At 46.7% G+C, this 17,730-nt stretch overlaps 1 protein-coding gene across 3 annotated transcripts in view; it reads left to right on the forward strand.

The window, feature by feature from the left end:
• The window catches only part of ESYT2 (extended synaptotagmin 2), a 78,736-nt gene that overhangs the window by 32,276 nt on the left and 28,730 nt on the right, over positions 1-17,730 (forward strand). For all 3 annotated transcript variants that reach the window (XM_045086309.1, XM_045086310.1, XM_045086311.1), the window contains exons 5-8: positions 2,258-2,330; positions 2,574-2,663; positions 10,753-10,808; positions 14,936-15,056. In XM_045086309.1, coding sequence (XP_044942244.1) covers positions 2,258-2,330; positions 2,574-2,663; positions 10,753-10,808; positions 14,936-15,056 — 340 coding nt within the window. The remainder of the gene's footprint in view (positions 1-2,257; positions 2,331-2,573; positions 2,664-10,752; positions 10,809-14,935; positions 15,057-17,730) is intronic.

Here is a 17,730-nt window from a genome sequence, read left to right on the forward strand (position 1 = left end):
CATAACCAAAAGAACTGAAAATAAAGTTTCAAAGAGTTACCGTACACCTACACTCATAGCAGTTCACAGTAGCTGAAATGTGGAAGCAGCCCCGATGTTCGGCGGCAGAGAATGGGTAAGGAGAATGTGTCCCGGACATGCCGTGGAATGTTAGTCACCTTTAAAAAAAAACAAAAAGGAAATTCTGACCCATGACACAACGTGGATAAACCATGAGGATGTTATGCGGAAGGAGGTGAGCCTGTCACAACACAACAAACACTGTGTGACCCCACTTACACGAGGTCCTTCGAGTGCTCAGACGCCTGGAGAAAGAAACTGGGATGCTGGGCTCCAGGGCCTGGGGGAGGGGAATGGTAAGTGGTTCCCTGGGGACAGAGTTTCAGCTTGGTAAGATGGACGAGTCCTGCAGATGGCGGTGGCGCTGGTCACACAAGGTGAATGTGCTTGAGGCTACCGAACTACACACTTAGAGATAAGCCAGATGGTCCACTTTTCGTTCTTTGTATTTTACCACAAGAAAACATAATTGGGAAAAAGATGAGCTGACGATCTGCCCGGTACCACACCTGGCAGATAAAGGTGGTTCTGTGAGCCTGCTCACGGCTTCCTGCGTCCCTGTGAGGCCTCGCCGCACAGCTGTGGAAGGGCAGCCACTAACATGCGTCCACTGACACCCAGTCCCTAGTTTTGTTTCTTACCTTGACGAAGGATCGTTGTGTTTTGGAGTATTGTCTTTGAGTTTCTGAAGGGTGTGAATGTGGTCCTTGTGCAGGGTTGGCGCTGATCACCTTTACTTTCGAAAGAAGCATTGAGTGCCTCCGAGCATCTGCTGGGAAAAGCTGCGTCTCTAAAACACCAGGCCCGACTGTGAGCACTGTTGTCATCAGTGGGATAGAAGGAAGCCCGACTGTGTCTTCCTCAGCTGTACCCTGGGACGGTCCCCGGGTCTGATAACGAGCTTCCTGAGGGTAGAAACTGTGTTCTCTTGTTCCGGCACCGAGGGAGGAGTTCATACACATTCATTAAATAAACCTGTGAGTGAATCAGTTAACGGATGCCATGGTGAAGACGCAGTCTGGCTTTCAACAACATACACAGATAGATTATGCTGCTCAGATATTTATGTCTCTAAAGAAAACCTGCATTCTCCTTTCTGTGTGCTCTAGACTGGGACTTTAGGTTATTGGTGGTAGAGACGAGGAAGGCAGATATTAGGAAATACAATCATCAGGTCTTAGGGTGAAGAAGAGGAAAGTTTTGAGATGGTTTTTTTTTTTTTTTTAAAGATTTTATTTATTTATTTGACAGACAGAGATCACAGGTAGGCAGAGAGGCAGGCAGAGAGAGAGGAGGAAGCAGGCTCCCTGCCGAGCAGAGAGCCCGATGCGGGACTCAATCCCAGGACCCTGAGATCGTGACCCGAGCCGAAGGCAGTGGCTTAACCCACTGAGCCACCCAGGTGCCCCTTGAGATGGTTTTTTAAAAGGTGATTTTACCAGCTAGATCCAGCATTATGCACAGTGAGAAGAATCTACAGGTGCTGACTTAACACCAGGACATAAATATTGGAAGAATTTATCCCAGATGCCTTTCATTAGTGTCGTACTTGTGTGCTTTCCAGCATCCGTCACACCGGCCCCAGATGTGCTCAGGGTGGAGCATGACATGCTGCTTCCGAGGGTGGAAGTCGGATTGCAGAGATCCTGCACAGAACATAGATGATGCTTCAAGCTCACCTTTCGATGCAAGCCTGACGTTCCGCGTCGTACTAATTCTTATTTCCTTTGTTCGTTTCGTACTAATGATTGAAATGACTTAGTCACTGAGTAAAATTCGTGCCCCGAAGAGACGCTTCACTTCTAACCTTTGATGTCACAGAGCCCTGGAGAACTGCTGTTCGTTTTCTCATGACCCGAGCATGGGTGCGAAATTTACTTCTGGCGAGACATAATCTAAGCTTTTTTTTTTTTTTAATGTTTTAAACAAACACAGTTGTTTGAGAAACAGATGAAAACTGTAGTCCAGCAGGAGACTGATCCAGAAGATGCAGGTTGGGAAGTGACCTGTGTAATTGGTGTGGCCGTGTCAACTCTACTAGCAGGGACATCTGTGATCTGGGCAGTAAATACTCAGACATGGGTCTCACGTTACAGTGCAGGCTGGTTTTCGTTGTTTTGCTGTCATTTTACTCAGATTATATGCCTTGCAGGTCTGTGGTGATTAAGAGACAGTAATACAGAACTTTGTCTGCTAGTTTTGTAGGGAACTGTGAGATTGACTTGGAGATCAAGCGGTATTTTTGTAGAGCTGGTGTGCAAAGTATACAGGTAAGGTTTTAAAAGTTTCATAGTCTTCTAAAATTCTCTATGCTCCATTCAAAAAAAAAGTCAAGTTGTTATTAACTCAGAATTTCTTTGAAGTTAAGTTTTCTGTTTGTAGGTTATACTTGAGAGAAACATGAAGTCATGCTGAGAAGTCACTAAGATGATCATGTACCCTCCTTCTTGCGTCAGTAAATGGCCTGTGGAATTGTCTTCTGTGACATGTTTTGGTTTCCCGTTTGAATTTAGATTCATGGTACAATGCGGGTGATCCTGGAACCGCTGATTGGAGACATGCCCCTAGTGGGAGCCTTGTCTATCTTCTTCCTTAGGAAACCAGTAAGTCAACATTAATCTCATGTTCTCACTAACTGACAAAGAAAGGTAGAGAAGCGTCTTCCTCTCACAGTTCCCTTTTCTGATACATGAATCCTTGGAGTGTTTTTGCACTTCTTTATGCTCTCAGCGGAGGGCTTTTTCTCTGATCTGTGCAAGTCACAGAACCAGTCAGTCAGGGAGCCCATGCTGACAAAGTTGCTGTCGTAAATCTCACAACCCCGCCAGCAAAGGTTGCCAGCGTTGACAAGCAGAGCCTTTCTGGCGTGGTATGTTTAATGAACTACACAGTAGATGATTTTTAAGGCATTAAGGTTTTTGGTTTGGTTTGGTTTGGATTGAACTATGGGTTTTTTCGGGGATGTTTGTTTGTTTGTTTTTTCTTCACCAAATGCGGAACCCAGTGTGGGGCTCGACTCAAGACTGACTGCCCCACCCAGGCACACCTACTGACATTGGATAAACCGTAGTAATCATAGTAATCATCACTTCACGTTGTTGGCGTGTATACCCCACACGCACATATGTGGAAGAGATACATGTATATCCCACATTTTATTACAAGTAGCCAGTACTTACTAGTCATTATTAGCTTAAAATAAGACAGCAAAAATGTCGTTCCTGCCTAAGTGACCCCTCCCCTCAGCCCCTCCCCTCCCTTTGACTCTTCCTGAGGCTCCTTCCCTACAAGGATCCTCCTCATGTGGACTCCTGCAGCCTCTGACCAGCTTCCTGCCTTGGCTCTGTTATCAGTGCACTTGACCACCAGGGTCAGCTTCCCAAGGTGTGAACTGACCCACTCGGGAGCATCTCTCCCTGGCAGACAGTCCTCATGGTCTAGGTGGGGTCTCTCTCCAGCCTCGGTTCCTGGCACTGCCCCTGCGGAGCGCCCCCCTTTCCAGCCCCAGGGAGGAAGCATAACCCAGGGACGGTCCGGCCCCATCGTCTCGCCTCGCCTCTCTTTGTCGCTCCCTACTCCCAGAGCACTGTTTCCGTCCCATTGTGCAATCCCTTCCAGAGACCCAGGCCGTCCGCTTTCGCCCTTGTCCCCCTGCTGCCCTCCTGTCCTGTGCGCTCTGGCGCATTGCTCATGAGCTCCTTGAAAGCCACAGCCATGTCCGTCTCCGTACAGTTCGGTGAGTGTCCGACGGAGGAATTGACCGGTTTCTCGGTTACCTTTCCGTGATTCACCATTTTTATAACTTCGGTGAGTCCTTTCTGGAGTTGTCATTAACAGGATGTATCGTTCAAACAGGAATATTAATTTTTATAGTTTTGTAAAGAACTTAATGCAAACTATTATTGTTGGTTTTTTTTTAAAATATGTGTTTATTTTAGACCAAAGTACAAATGGCATTTCTTCTGTGTAAAAACACAAGAATTTAAGTGTCCCCACTTCCTTACCACCAGAAGTACTACTGATTTGCTTCTTATTGCTTAAATAACAGGCTAATTTTGAATGTGTTTTGACTACATAAAACACTAAAATTAAAGGAATTAAGGAATCTCTGTGTTAAAATTTAATTCATTAAAATTTTGAGAAATGAAGAGTTCCATAAATGATATAAAATTCAGGGATGCCTGGGTGGCTCAGTTGGTTAAGCAGCTGCCTTCAGCTCAGGTCATGATCCCAGCGTCCTGGGATCGAGTCCCACATCGGGCTCCTTGCTCCGCAGGGAGCCTGCTTCTCCCTCTGCCTCTGCCTGCCACTCTGTCTGCCTGTGCTTGCTCTCGCTTCTCTCTCTCTGACAAATAAATAAATAAAATCTTTAAAAAAAAAAAAAAAGATATAAAATTCAGGGGCGCCTGGTTAAGCCTCTGCCTTCAGCTCCGGACATGATCCCGGGGTCCTGGGATCGAGCCCTGCATCGGGTTCCCTGCTCAGCAGAGAGCCTGATTCCCCTCCTCTCTCTCTGCCTGCCTCTCTGCCTACTTGTGATCTCTGTCTGTCAAATAAATAAAATCTTAAAAAAAAAATCTTCTCTTTAAAAATAAAGATATATAATCCATGTTTCTTTTTCCACATACCAACTGTTTAAAAGCCATCGTATGGTTAAGAAACTTCCTTCATTAATGAGTATAAAAAACTAATCTTTAGTAGATGGCTATGTATTTTTGATTTACAGGAATTTTTAGCAACTAAAGACCTTTTTTCAGTTCAGAAAATAATGAAATCCAAATCTTTAAATCTCCGTCAGTACTTAGTAGAACTCTTCCTTAGGTTGGATCTTCCACAGGTATATTCACTTTAAAAATAATGGGCGCCTGGGTGACTCAGTTGGTAGGCATCTCCCTTCAGCTCAGGTCATGATCTCAGGGTCCTGGGATCGAGCCCCCGCATCACGCTCCCTGCCCAGTGGGAAACCTGCTTCTCCCTCTCCCCGCACCCTCCCCCCACTTGTGTTCCCTCTCTCGTGTCTCTGTCAAATAAATAAATAAAATCTTTTTTTTTTTATTGTAATGTAACTTCCAAACAAAATCTTAGTGTCAGAAATGGATGAGGCTGTGAAAAGTTCAGCATCATTCATTTCCTTATATGGTGAGAAAAGTTGCCAAACATACACTTTGGAGAGAAGGGAATTTTTTTTTTCCCCAGTTATTTTTTGACTGGAAAATATGAGAACAGAACTCGCTTCTGGCTGCCAAGTAATTCTTCCTCACCCTAAGGAAAAATACAGCTACAAAGATTTGGGGGGTTTAGCTATCCAGATGATTTAGGAGAATACTGCCAGAGACTCTTTTGAAACCTTTGCACATTTTTATTCTTGTTCGTTTGTTTCAGTTATTTTTGATAATGTGCTACTTGTTTAAAAAAACAACAACAACTAAGAATTTCTAAAGTGACAGACTTTCAGAGTATAGTGAAAGCGGTGTGTATAATGGTTAAGTGACAGACTTGGGTTTTCCAGCCTGGTCTTCCACTCCTGGTTTTTCTCTTCTGACCGTATGCCTTGAACAGCTTGTTCAATCCTCCTAAGCCCAGGTCTCCCCATCTGTGACACGGGGACTACTGCCTCACAACAGTAAATGTCAATAGGTATGAAACGGTAGATTCCTAGTTCATGGTAAGTCCTCAGATTGTAAAGAAATTAAGTATTTTCCTGTACCTAGGTTTAGCATTCTGGTGGGTCTTAATACCAGAAGTCAAGTTTTGGTAAACACGAAAACTTGGGTGAAGGTTCTGGTAGGAGCCAGAAAAGACAGTGTCTCCCTTTGGCCATGTCACAGGGAACTGGCCGTTCACTTACGCTAACGTGACTGTTACTGAAACTGCCTCTGGCATGCACTCAGAGGTGTTTGAGAATCCCCAGTTCTTTGTTGGACGATTCCAAGAGCACAGATTAGCCTCAAATAAATCCATCTTCCAGAACTTACTCCGGAGATGATCTTGGGTGTGCCCACAGTCTGTTTATCCTAAGAGGGTCCTCCCAGCTAGCAGTCTTTGAACCACAGATTGCATTTTTACAGATGGAGAAAGGCAAGTATCTTCCTTTTACAGTGACTGAGAAGAGCTTGAGTCCTGTTAGCTACAAGTCCAGCAACTGAGACACCTTAATCAAAGGAAGGGAAAAGGAAAGGCTTCAGCTAAATGCAAACAGCATGTATTGTTCTCTCATAAAACCACTGGAATGCAGAACTTGAAGCCTTTGTGACTGTCACCCATGCCTGATTGCTCCGTTCTGTGTTCCCTGTGAGACCAGCTTCCTCTGGTCTTCTAGTCCACATGCCAGAAACAGGGCTGCCAGTGCACTCCAGAGGCAGTGCGCCTTCCTGCTTTCCCTTGTTCCTGCGGTGTCGGGGATCCAGGCACTTAGACCAGCAGGAGGGAGGAAGGTTGCAGTGTTTGGATCGGGCTCCTGGGAGCCAATTCCTACAACCCTGTGTAGATGGCAGGAGCGAGGTGGAGAGGCTAGGCTGGGCAGACGGGTCCACCAGAGTCTACCGGACTGCAGAGGGTCCCAGCCTTAAACGACACCTCAGGTCAACCCAGGAGCTTGGAAGGTATTTATCCTTCTAGGTGCCCTCAGAGTGTCCTGGATCTGTGGTTTGATATCTTTCATTCTTCTGGATCGTCTTGCCCTTCCCCCAGTAGTTGAAACAGGGGAGCTCCCTACTGCTCTGGCCCGTGCTGGGTTTCAGAGCTAGTGCCTTTTTTTTTTTTTAAGATGTTATTTAGCTATTTGACAGAGACAGCGAGAGAGGGGACTTGACAAGCAGGGGGAGTGGGAGAAGCAGGCTTCTAGCTGAGCAGGGAAGCCTGATTCGGGGCTCGATCCTAGGACCGTGGGATCATGACCTGAGCCGAAGGCAGACGCTTAACAACTGAGCTACCCAGGGTCCCCATGGTTAGCACCCTTTCTAGTGACCTTGCCTTCTCCTTGTGCTTGTGTTTTTGGTAGGTCTTAATGCAGGAGTTAGTCTGCACACTCCCTCCTGTAACTGCAGGATCTCTAACAGTCAGGGCTGGGATGGTGTCCTACTCTCCCCAGACAGGGTATTTTCTTCTCTCCCCATCCGCAAGGAGCCTTACCTATATGTCCCTTTTCATAGTGGCTTCTCTTCCTTACTGTGGAAGGTGGAGTTTGGGTCTTTCTAGCGGCAGCTGCTCCATCCCTCACCTCACCCTGCAGAAGGGTTTTCCCTTGTCTCTATAGCACACCCACACTCTTGAGCCCACGTAGCGGGTTGCAGATGGCCTGTGTCGGGATTTCAAGGGGCTTTCTCTGTCTCACCGGCTCCTGGCCTTTAGCAGTTAGGATTTAGCTGGAACCTGTCAGTTGCCCTGAGAGCTGCTCTGAGTAAGCGTTTCAGGCCGGTAGCCCTGTCACCTCAGCTCTTCCTCTGCATTGGTGATGCTCTTTCCAGTTTTCTGCATCCCAGGTGGAAGTTGGAAATCCTAAGAGTTTCTTGACGGCTACCACCAGGGAAAACTGACTAAATGAAAAACTCTGGAGAAGGGTGGGAGCCAAACTAACTTTAGGTTAGTTTGTTGTTCTTTTGTTTTGTTTTGTTTTAATTTTATTTATTTATTTGATAGAGAAAGAACAGAACCAGGCAGAGCAGCAAGCAGGAGGAGAGGGAGAAGCAGGTTCCCTGCTATGCAAGGAGCCCAACATGGGACTTGATCCCAGGCCCCTGGGATCATGACCTGAGCCAAAGGCAGTCACCTACCCAACTGAGCCACCCAGGCGCCCCTCCACTGGTCTGTATTTTTACAGACCTCCCAGGTGACTCATGGTCTGTACTGTACAGTTCAGCACACCCAGAACACCTGGCATGGAGTGAGCACTGAAGTAAACAGCTGAGCACACATTTCACTGCACCCATCAGACCGTGTGTTCATGGACCGGCAGAGAGAGGAGCAAGGCATGTCCGCGGTTTTCATGAAATACACAGATGCATGGTGTTCCAGTGGAAGTGGAACCACACTGCTGGTTCCATTTCTCCTAGGAGAGCTGCAGCAGCCCAGAGAGGGGTTGGGAAACGTCTGTCTCTTCAGTTTTTCCCAGAGATCTCAGTGGTCCCAGTGCATAGTGGGGGTGGTGACAGGACACTAATTTTAATTGCTTTTCTCAAGCACTGCCTTGCTCCCAGCCCTCTTGTGGCTTCCCCCTCTGTGTGCTCACTTTCTAAGCCTCTCACAGGCGCTCGTTCTCACATGTGCTTTCACACTCACAGTTGTTCCCAGGTGTACGCATTCTCACGTGTGCTGACACTCCACAGTCATTTTCCCGCGTTCATTCTCACATATCCTCCTCTTCCACACTCGTTTCCTGGTTCACTCATTCTCACACGTGCTCACTTTCTCACGCGTGCCCTCACACATACTGTCACACACACTGGTCCCCACATGGGTCTCTGTCCCTGTTCTCACCCCTCCGTGGCTCTGGACTCTTTCTGTTCCTGCCTCCCCTTGCTCAGGGACAGGCCAGGTCCTTCAGGGCTTCCAACACGTCCCTTCCCTGGGAGCTGCTTTTTTGCATTCACATCGCTTCTCAAACCCAGCTGAACCCTGGTCCTGCCTCCCTGGTGTTTGGTTTCTCTGAACTTGAGTAGCCTTTAACTGTGTCTCCTCACTTTGACCAGGGTCATGAGAATAAGCTGATCACCCCTAGTTCAAGTCCTTTCCAGGTGACCCACCTTGATAGGACCTCTCATTCATCTCCGTGTTTCCCAAGCTTTCTGACTCAGTAAGATCCCCCAGGCTATCTTAACAGTTTTTGCCCCAGTCCTGGAATATCTGTTTCTTGACAGTCCCTTGGAAGATGTGTTCAGAGATCATGGTCAGCATGCTGGCCGGCATTGGTTGCCCCAGATTGCCATTGCTTCTACACCTGTTGGCCGGGGGGCTGGAGGGTGGGTTACAAGGGCACCAGTAGGAGTTTGTCCTGAGATTTGCAATAAACTTCTATTTCCTTTCTCTTTTTCTGAAAAATCTTAGTCTTTTAGGACTTCCTTAAAAAAATTTTTTTTCAGTTTTGGCCTATCCAAAAGAATCTTAACTTTCCAGTTTGTGTTTATTCATAACTATACACTTCCCAGGGGATTTGAGCAGTTTCATTCCTGCGACTGTGTGGGTGATTGAGATCATGCAGTCTCACGCGGCATTTCTTCTACAAATATAAAGCACAGATAATTTTATTATGTATAGTATGCACTTTGACAAGAAAGCAGTTTTTCTAATCAAGCCTTTTTTTTTTAACCTGTCTACATCCACTAAATGGAGTCTTTTATTAGCCAACTATGTAGGAATTATTCTAATACCCAAATACCCACTAGAAAATTGAGCAAATAAAATACAGATGTTGACTGAGTAGATAGAACATGTTCCACTGATGCCAGGAAAAGATACATTGAGACAGGGATAAAGTCCCATTTTTAACCTGCCAGACTGATTTTCACTCTGTGTTGCTGGGGAGAAGGATAAAGGACATTTCATGTATTTAGGGTGGGACCATATGTAAATCCGTGCAGGAGATGATTTTGGGGGCAGTTGGGTAGCATCTGTGAACATAAAAAATAAACATACAAGGGGTGCCTGGCTGGCTCCTTCAATGGAGCATGCGACTCTTGATCTCATAGCTGTGGGTTCGAGCCCCATGTCGGGTGTAGAGATTACTTAAAAAAAATTAAAATCTTTAGGGGCACCTGGGTGGCTCAGTCAGTTTAACATCTTACTCTTGATTTCAGCTCAGGTCATAATATCAGGGTCGTGGGATCGGATTGAGCCCCACATTGGGCTCTGGGCTCAGCCCAGGGTCTGCTTTAGATTCATTCTCTCCCTCTCCCCCCTCACACACAGAGGCATGCACTCTCTCAAATAGATAAACTCTTTAAAAAATATTATAAAGAACTTTTTTTACTTTTAAAGGTTTTTATTTATTTGAGAGAGAGAGGAGCACCTGGGTAGCTCAAATGGTAAGGTGTCTGCCTTTGGCTCGGGTCATGATCCCAGCGTCCTAGGATCGAGCCCCATGTCAGACTCCTGATTCAGCGGGGAGTCTGCTTCTCCCTCTGCCTCTCCCCCTGCTCATGCTGTCTCTCTGTATCTCTCTGAAACAAATGAATAAATTAAAAAAACTTCAAAATAAAAAGCACAAGCAGGGGCACCTGGGGCAGAGGGAGAGGGACAAGCAGACCAGCCACTGAGCAGGGACACCGCCCCCAGCCAACACAGGGTTTGGTCCCAAGACTCTGAGATCATGACCTGAGCCAAAGTAAGACACTCACCTGACTGAGCCACCCAGGCACCCCCAAAGTAAGAATCTGTGGGCGGGGGGGAGAAACATCTTTGACCAAAACTTTCACTTTTGAATGCTGCTTTGCATTCAGTTAATCTAAGTGTCCATCAATAGGAAAGGTATATAAATTATTTTATTTTACCAGAGGAAATGGATACTATCAAAAACAACACAAAAAAAGAGGTAGTTCCCCATTTATGAACAAAGGACAATGACTTTGATATTTTACAGTGAAAAGCAAGACAATATTATGAACGAATGCATTTTGCTTATAAAGAAATATGTATGATTTGATTTCATAATTGGAAATAGTTTGGAAACTTAATATTTTTGCCCTTTTTTTAAAACAGCTTATAGAAATTAACTGGACAGGACTGACTAATCTTCTCGATATCCCTGGATTAAAGTAAGTATGTTGCCATGTCCTGTGGTTAGCTTGTTGACGGTGGAGAGTGCATTTCTAGTGTCGTGGGAACAACTCAGAATGGGTAAGGCCAGTGTGTCCGGGTAGAATCCCTGCCTCAGCGGGCTCTCACCTGTAGCTCAGGTGGGGAGCCTGGCTGGGCTCCGTTTTCTTAACTGCATCTGAGATCCTGGGACCAAGTGAGCAGAAGTAGAGAGGGTGAGGGTATCAGGTGGGTCACTTACCCTTCATTTTACTTTTCATTCATCATGAAGCATTTTTCCAGCTTTGGTGTTTTCTTTCTAACTTTTTAATTTTTTTTTTTTAAAGATTTTATTTATTTATTTGACAGAGAAATCACAAGCAGGCAGAGAGAGAGAGAGAGGGAAGCAGGCTCCCTGCCGAGCAGAGAGCCCGATGCGGGACTCGATCCCAGGACCCTGAGATCATGACCTGAGCCGAAGGCAGCGGCTTAACCCACTGAGCCACCCAGGCGCCCCTTTAATTTTTTTTAATAGGCTTTTTTTTAAGTAGGCTCCATGCCCAGTGTGGTGCTTGAACTCATGACCCTGAAATCAAGAGTCACATGCTCTACCAATGAGCCAGTCAGTTGCCTCAAGCTTTGGTGTTTTAGAAAAGTAGCAGCCTTTCAATATTCTGCAAGTTAATTTTTAAGTTTGGTTTTTCTTATTTTCTCAGAAAAATAGAACTTTAAAAAATGAATATATATTTCAGAACTAGCCCTTTGGGGGCACCTGGGTGGCTCAGTGGGTTAAGCCTCTGCCTTCAGCTCAGGTCATGATCCCAGGGTCCTGGGATCGAGCCCCGCATCGGGCTCTCTGCTCAGCAGGGAGCCTGCTTCCCCCTCCCCCTGCCTACTTGTGATCTCTATCAAATAAATAAAATCTTAAAAAAAAAAAAGTAAATGAGTAAGTAAGTACTATCTTTAAGACAATTTATTCATTTATCCAACAAATCAGTATAGTGCCTGCTATGAGCCCGCCCACCACTGTTCTTAGTGCCATGGCGTAGATGCGAGCCGAGCTCCCATTCCTGTGGCTCGTTCCCAGAGCCCTCTGGGGCACTGTCGGGGTGCAGTCAGGCCCAGGCAGGTGTTGGTGTTCAGTTGATGGCCTGAGGACTCGCACTCTCACTCTAGATCCTACTTTTCCCTGTGTGCATTTGTTGTCAGGCCTGGCCCTGGCGTAGCAGCTTCCGTCTGAAAAGAACCTTCTTCTTCTTTTCTTGTTTTTTGAAAGAACCTTCTTCTGCTAGTTCCAGCCGAAGTTGCAGGGCTGGCTTCTGTTTGTCCACCCATCCGGGACGGTCCAGTGATCTCATGATCATGCTTGGATCTCCTGCCCACCCCTAGAGGAGGAACCGGGGGGACCAGGACAGGGGTGCGGGAGAACCGAAGGAAGAACTTCCACCAGTTCGTCGGTCTGTGGGAGCAGATGCTGGTTAGCCGGCAGAACAACAGATTCCTGTTGCCATTTGGGGTAGAGAATGTGTGGGGGACACCTGGGTGGCTCAGTTAGGCGGCCGACTCTTGACTTCAGCTTGGGGCATGATCTTGGGGTCCTGGGATTGAGCCCTGCATCAGGCTCCGTGCTCAGTGGGGAGCCTGCTGGAGGACTCTCTCTCCCTCTCCCCGCCACAATCTCTAAAATAAATGAATCTTTTTTTTTTTTTTTAATGTGTTCTACTTTCCTCCTTTTATATAATGGGAGGACTAAAATAAACACAGGCTTGTCAAGCAGCTACCCTGTAAATAGTATTGCATTAGTTCCCTTACAGGGTGAGCCCAAGGGCATCTGCTGCCTTTGGCAAGCCTCCTGCTGGGGGAGTTGGTTGCAGATCATTCATTCAAAAGAGACTTAAGGGGGTGCCTGGGTGGCTCAGCAGTAGAGCACGCAACTTTTGATCTAGGGTTTTTGTTTCAACCCCATGTTGGGCATAGAGCCTGTTAAAAAATAAAAATACAAAAGATAGTAAAAGGGGAGTACACGTCTGTGCACGCAGAGATCCGTAAAACTCTATTCTATCTAATGGTTAATGAGGATGACAGGTTCTTTTATATAGTAATAGCTCTAAGCTATTTTATATATAGATTTCTGTACATGCAGTATATAAGATACATTTAGTAGAGAATTAAATGTATCATTAAAAATACATACTCATGTATATTAGAAATACGCACCTGTCGGAAACAAAGCTGTGGTGTAAAAGGCATATATATAAACATCTCTTTTAAATAAAATTATATGTTTGTATAGGATATAAATAATTTATACAGAATTATGTAGAACTTATATAACATTTTATATGAATGTGAGTTTCATGTAATAAACTATATAATGTAAAACTTCAGCTGTGCTTTCCCACTCACAGATTTCTATCAGATCCCAGCTGTGGCAGGTCTTACCTTATAAAAGTGAGTGTTCAGTAACTGTGAACCTAGCAAGTCTTGCCTCAGGCATTACAAAGTGAACCTGTACGTGCTGTACCCACTGGGGAAGTGTGACGAAGTAACAGTAATACCCAGATTACTGCCCTTGACGTCCTGTTTCAGTGAAGAACCGTGACCTGAGTGGCGCAAGTACAAGAAGGGACAGGAATTATGGTAGAAACACAAGTACGGTGATAAGCAGGCAGTGCCAAAGGACAAAAAGGACTAGACCCAGGGCCATTTAGACCCTGGCAGCAGCCAGGGTTGCCCCAGGGAACGATTAGGGGCAGCACTGCAGCTCCGGTAACTCGGGGGGAGGCTGGGCATGGACACAGTAGGTTCGAAAGGTGAGCAGCGATGAGGCACCAGGGTGGGCCTTCTGCTGCTTTCCTGCATGTCGCGCCTCTCCGTCTGCTTGGCTGGGTGGGTGGTGAGGTGGTCGGCCTACCAACACAGCAGGAAAGGAATTCTTGAAAGCATATCGTCACCAAAGTGCTTTCTGTTCCAGCAGATTTTTTTGGTATAAACAAAACCAGTATTTGTGGGTGACGGGGAATAGCAGAGTGAGAATATGCTTGCTCTTAAAACCGAAGCACCAGCTCACGTCACTCTTCATGAACATTCTCTTCAGCGTCTGGCAGCTGGAACCCTCTCTGTCTCTAGAGTGTTAGTGTCCAAGTCACTGACATACTCATAAATAGGGCTTTATTGTTTGTGGGGTTGTGGGGTTTGGGGTGTTTTTTTCATCTTGGACTAGAAAGTCCTAAGGTAAGACCCCTTCTCTTGTCGTCACATTTGGGTACCCGGCTTAGAGTGAATGTTCAGCTGTACTGAATGATGGTCACTTTTCACTCTGTCCTGGTGGGTATTTTTATACATAAAATTACTTTACATATATCTGTTCACAGTTTTAACATCTGAGAAATAACTGGCAAGAAGTAAGATTCTCTTAAAACTTCCCAGTTCCAGTTAAAACTGTTCTTCCACAGCAGTGAAATTTCATTTATGCCTTCAGAAATGTCCCATACATGTTACTTAGTTCTCACATTTACCTCACAGAACAGGCAAAAATGTATTAAAAGTACATTTGTGTCTTTATCCTCCACAATTTTATTCATATTACGGAGTTCTCTGTGAGTGCTACATAGAATTTCAGAATTATTACAGTATCGAGTACGTAAATACGATGTGAAGAGAGAATGAACTAAAATAAAATCTTCTACTCGACCGGAAGCTGTGCAAAAAATGAGAGAAATTTAATGTAAGAAACATGGAATGGGTGCTGGGCGTTTGTATAGTATTCTTTGCACTTTTGTGACTGTTTGAAGTATGCTAAAAGAGGAACATGTAACGTGTCTGGGTTGATACTAAGTCAGTGGTGAAGTCACACAGGAGCGTATGAAACGTTAGTTAGAATAGTGTGAGATGTAACCCGAGTATTACCCTGTGTCTGCAGCTGCACACCGCAGCCCTCTCTGTATATCCCGCGTAATAGTCAGCACGGCCGTGTTGCCGCGCAGGCACTGAACTGCTGTTCTAGATACTGTCTGTGAGAAGACAGACACTTGCGGCCCTGTAAGTGGGGTGCTGTGTCATGTTTAGGGTAAGTTTGCTGTTAAAGCGGTGACGAGCGTTGATAGGCCTGATCATTGGTTTGTTCTTTTTCCTGCCCCCCTGACAGTGGTCTGTCGGATACAATCATCCTGGACATAATATCAAACTACCTGGTGCTTCCCAATCGGATCACCGTTCCTCTCGTCAGTGAAGTCCAGATAGCTCAGCTGCGGTTTCCTATACCAAAGGTAAGTGCGCCTGAGCACGTCGGCACTCAGATGCAGAGACGCGTCTCACGTCCTTGGATGTTGTGACTTCTCACGGTTCTCTGAACGGTGACCTCGCCACATGGATCTCGATGTGGTTGTTTGTCCTGTCACACTCCCTAGGACATTGGCCCGTGTGCATCACAGAGGCTTCGGGGCCGTTCTTAAAGCTCAGCCATGAGCGTCCAAGGTGCTTACAGCAGATCGGACTGCACGTCCTGAAGGACGACCGTGCCGGGGAGTTCTCTCAGGAGGCACGTGCTGCTCGTACGCCCAGAATGCAACAGCTGAGTCTAAGTGGCGGGCAGTTTGAGTCCTGACTGGCACAGGCTTCCTCTCAGCAGTGAGTGTGGTTACCTCTCGAGTCACGTCGTAAGCACCACGGCAGAAGCAGTACTGGTGTTAAACCTGCCGCGGACAGGATGGGAAGGGTAGGGCCTGGACCTCCGTCACAGCCCTGGAGTCCAACAACAGCTTTGCTTTGGGGCTATTTCTTGCCATTAGTGGACCTCAGTTTCTTCATCTGTAAATTGGGGATGATGCCTAGCACACAGAGTTAGGTCACAGATACTGGAGTCCCCTTCACTTGAGTAAACCATATACCGTCAACCAAAGACTGAGAATCTGCTGGGCAAGGATGTAGAACTGCCTCCACTGGTCAGAGAAGAGGTGCTTGGACTGGACGGGCCCTCACGGTTAGGGAGAGCTCTTAACCTTAAAACCCCCAGGAGTCCCTGGGTGGCTCAGTACATGAAGCGTCCGACTCTCAATTACACCTTAGGTCATGATCCTCCGGCTCGTGGGGTTGAAGCCCACGTACAGGCTCCTCACTGGGTGGGCAGCCGGCTTAAGTCTCCCCTCGGCCCCACCTACCTCCCTCTGTCTCTCTTCCCCTCACTCCTTCACTCCCTCCCTAGGAAAGTAAAAACATAAAGCTGCCAGTCACGTTACCAGCAGAAATGGGTTTCTTCGGGAACGGAGAGGATTGCATTCTGGGACAGTTAAGCTGTGGCAGAACCGTGGGGGATTCTGCGGAGCAAAGGAGAGGAGGCCCCTTCACAGAGGAGGGGGCGCCGGGCGGAGCGGCTGCTGTGCGCGCAAAGTCTGCCGGCGTGAACTGGGAGCTGGGACGTGGAGTGGCTTCTCGTTGGCCGAGCTGGTGCCAGGCCAGGAGGAAACCGTCCCTCCTCCTGCCGGGACAGTAAAACAGCATCCACCGGGAGATGCCTCTCTTCCCGCCGGGTCTGCAGTGGACGCTGGAGGGCTGGAGCCCGCGCGCTGCCCCTGCCGGAGTCCCCACTCCGTTCCGGAGCAGGCCTGCTTGTACTCGCTTTCACAGAGCTTTCCCCGGGTCCTTCCTCCCACTGAACCTGTGCTCTCGGGGGGTGGAGCAGCCACCCCACAGTGCGGCATCTGCAAATGGGTGCAGGGCACAGCGGCCTTCACCAAGCGGAAGATGTCGCGAGTTGGTCCGGTCTCACTGGGCGTGGTGCGGGTGGTTCGCTGTAGTGAAGTAGACCGCTTTCCCTGAGGCCTGTTACTCGTCTGTGGTTGAGCTAGATCTCCGTGCACAAATCAAAGATGTCTGCGCTTTCTTAAATTTTTTTAGAAGTACCAACACCCCGGCTAATTGACGCCCGAACTAGTTATATTGTTGGCGTTCAGATTTAGTGGGACAGTGCGCATGAGAAAGGCATGTCTTTGCTCCTGAACTTAATGATTTTCATCTCTGAAAACACAAGAATTCTCTTCCACGTGGAAAACCTCATGCACCTTTGCCATGTGCACTTCTCACTCTCTGAGCATGGGGAGCACGTGAGCCTGCCCAAATCCAACCTTCTTAACCTCGTGGGCTTTAAAAGCCAGCGCTCCTTAAATGTTGCCAGATTACCTAAACTTTAGACACATTTCCTGTAAACAGGAGATGCTCTACGTTTTTAAAGTGTTTATATCTCTAAAAATGCCTATCTTCCTAGCCAGTTGGGTCAAGACTATTGCCCAGTGATTTTTAAAGGGTTTGTAGAGCTGCTGCCCAGTGCTAACTTGAGCGCCATTGTTCACCTTAGAAGAAGTGTGAGTGAACTTTTTTTATTTTTATCAGTTAAACAACATTTTAGGAGAAGGAAACTATGTTTAAAGTCTCTGAGTAGAACGTATTGCGAAGTTCTGGTTTCCTATCCATAAAGTAAATTTAATGACACCACAGTTGACCACACACATTGGGCCGCCGACCCCTGTACGTTAGGAAATCTGCGTATTAGCTTTCGATTCCCCCAGAACTTCAGTACTGACAGCATACTGTTGACCAGATGCCACACCGGTGACGTAAACCAGTAACATATATTTTCGATGTTATGTGCTATAGTTTGTATTCTATAAGTTAGAGGGGGAAAAAATGTTACTGAGAACATTATAAGGAAGAGAAAATACATTTACAGTACTGTTCTGTATCGAAAAAAATCTGTATGTAAGTGGAGCCATGCCATTCAAACCTGTTTTGTTCCAAGGTCACTCGTATTTCATAGGATTATTCTAGAAATTGGAGTAATGAGTGCCTGTCAAGGGCTTGTTGGTGACACGTCTGGACCATTCTGTAATGGTGGTCTCCCGTTCTGCCATACGGAACCGAGCCTCCTTAGGGTCCTGGAGCACACTG

The sequence above is a fragment of the Mustela putorius genome, unplaced genomic scaffold (genome assembly GCF_011764305.1).
Source record: "Mustela putorius furo isolate JIRA1106 unplaced genomic scaffold, ASM1176430v1.1 tig00000929_pilon_pilon_pilon, whole genome shotgun sequence".
Lineage (NCBI taxonomy): Eukaryota > Metazoa > Chordata > Mammalia > Carnivora > Mustelidae > Mustela > Mustela putorius.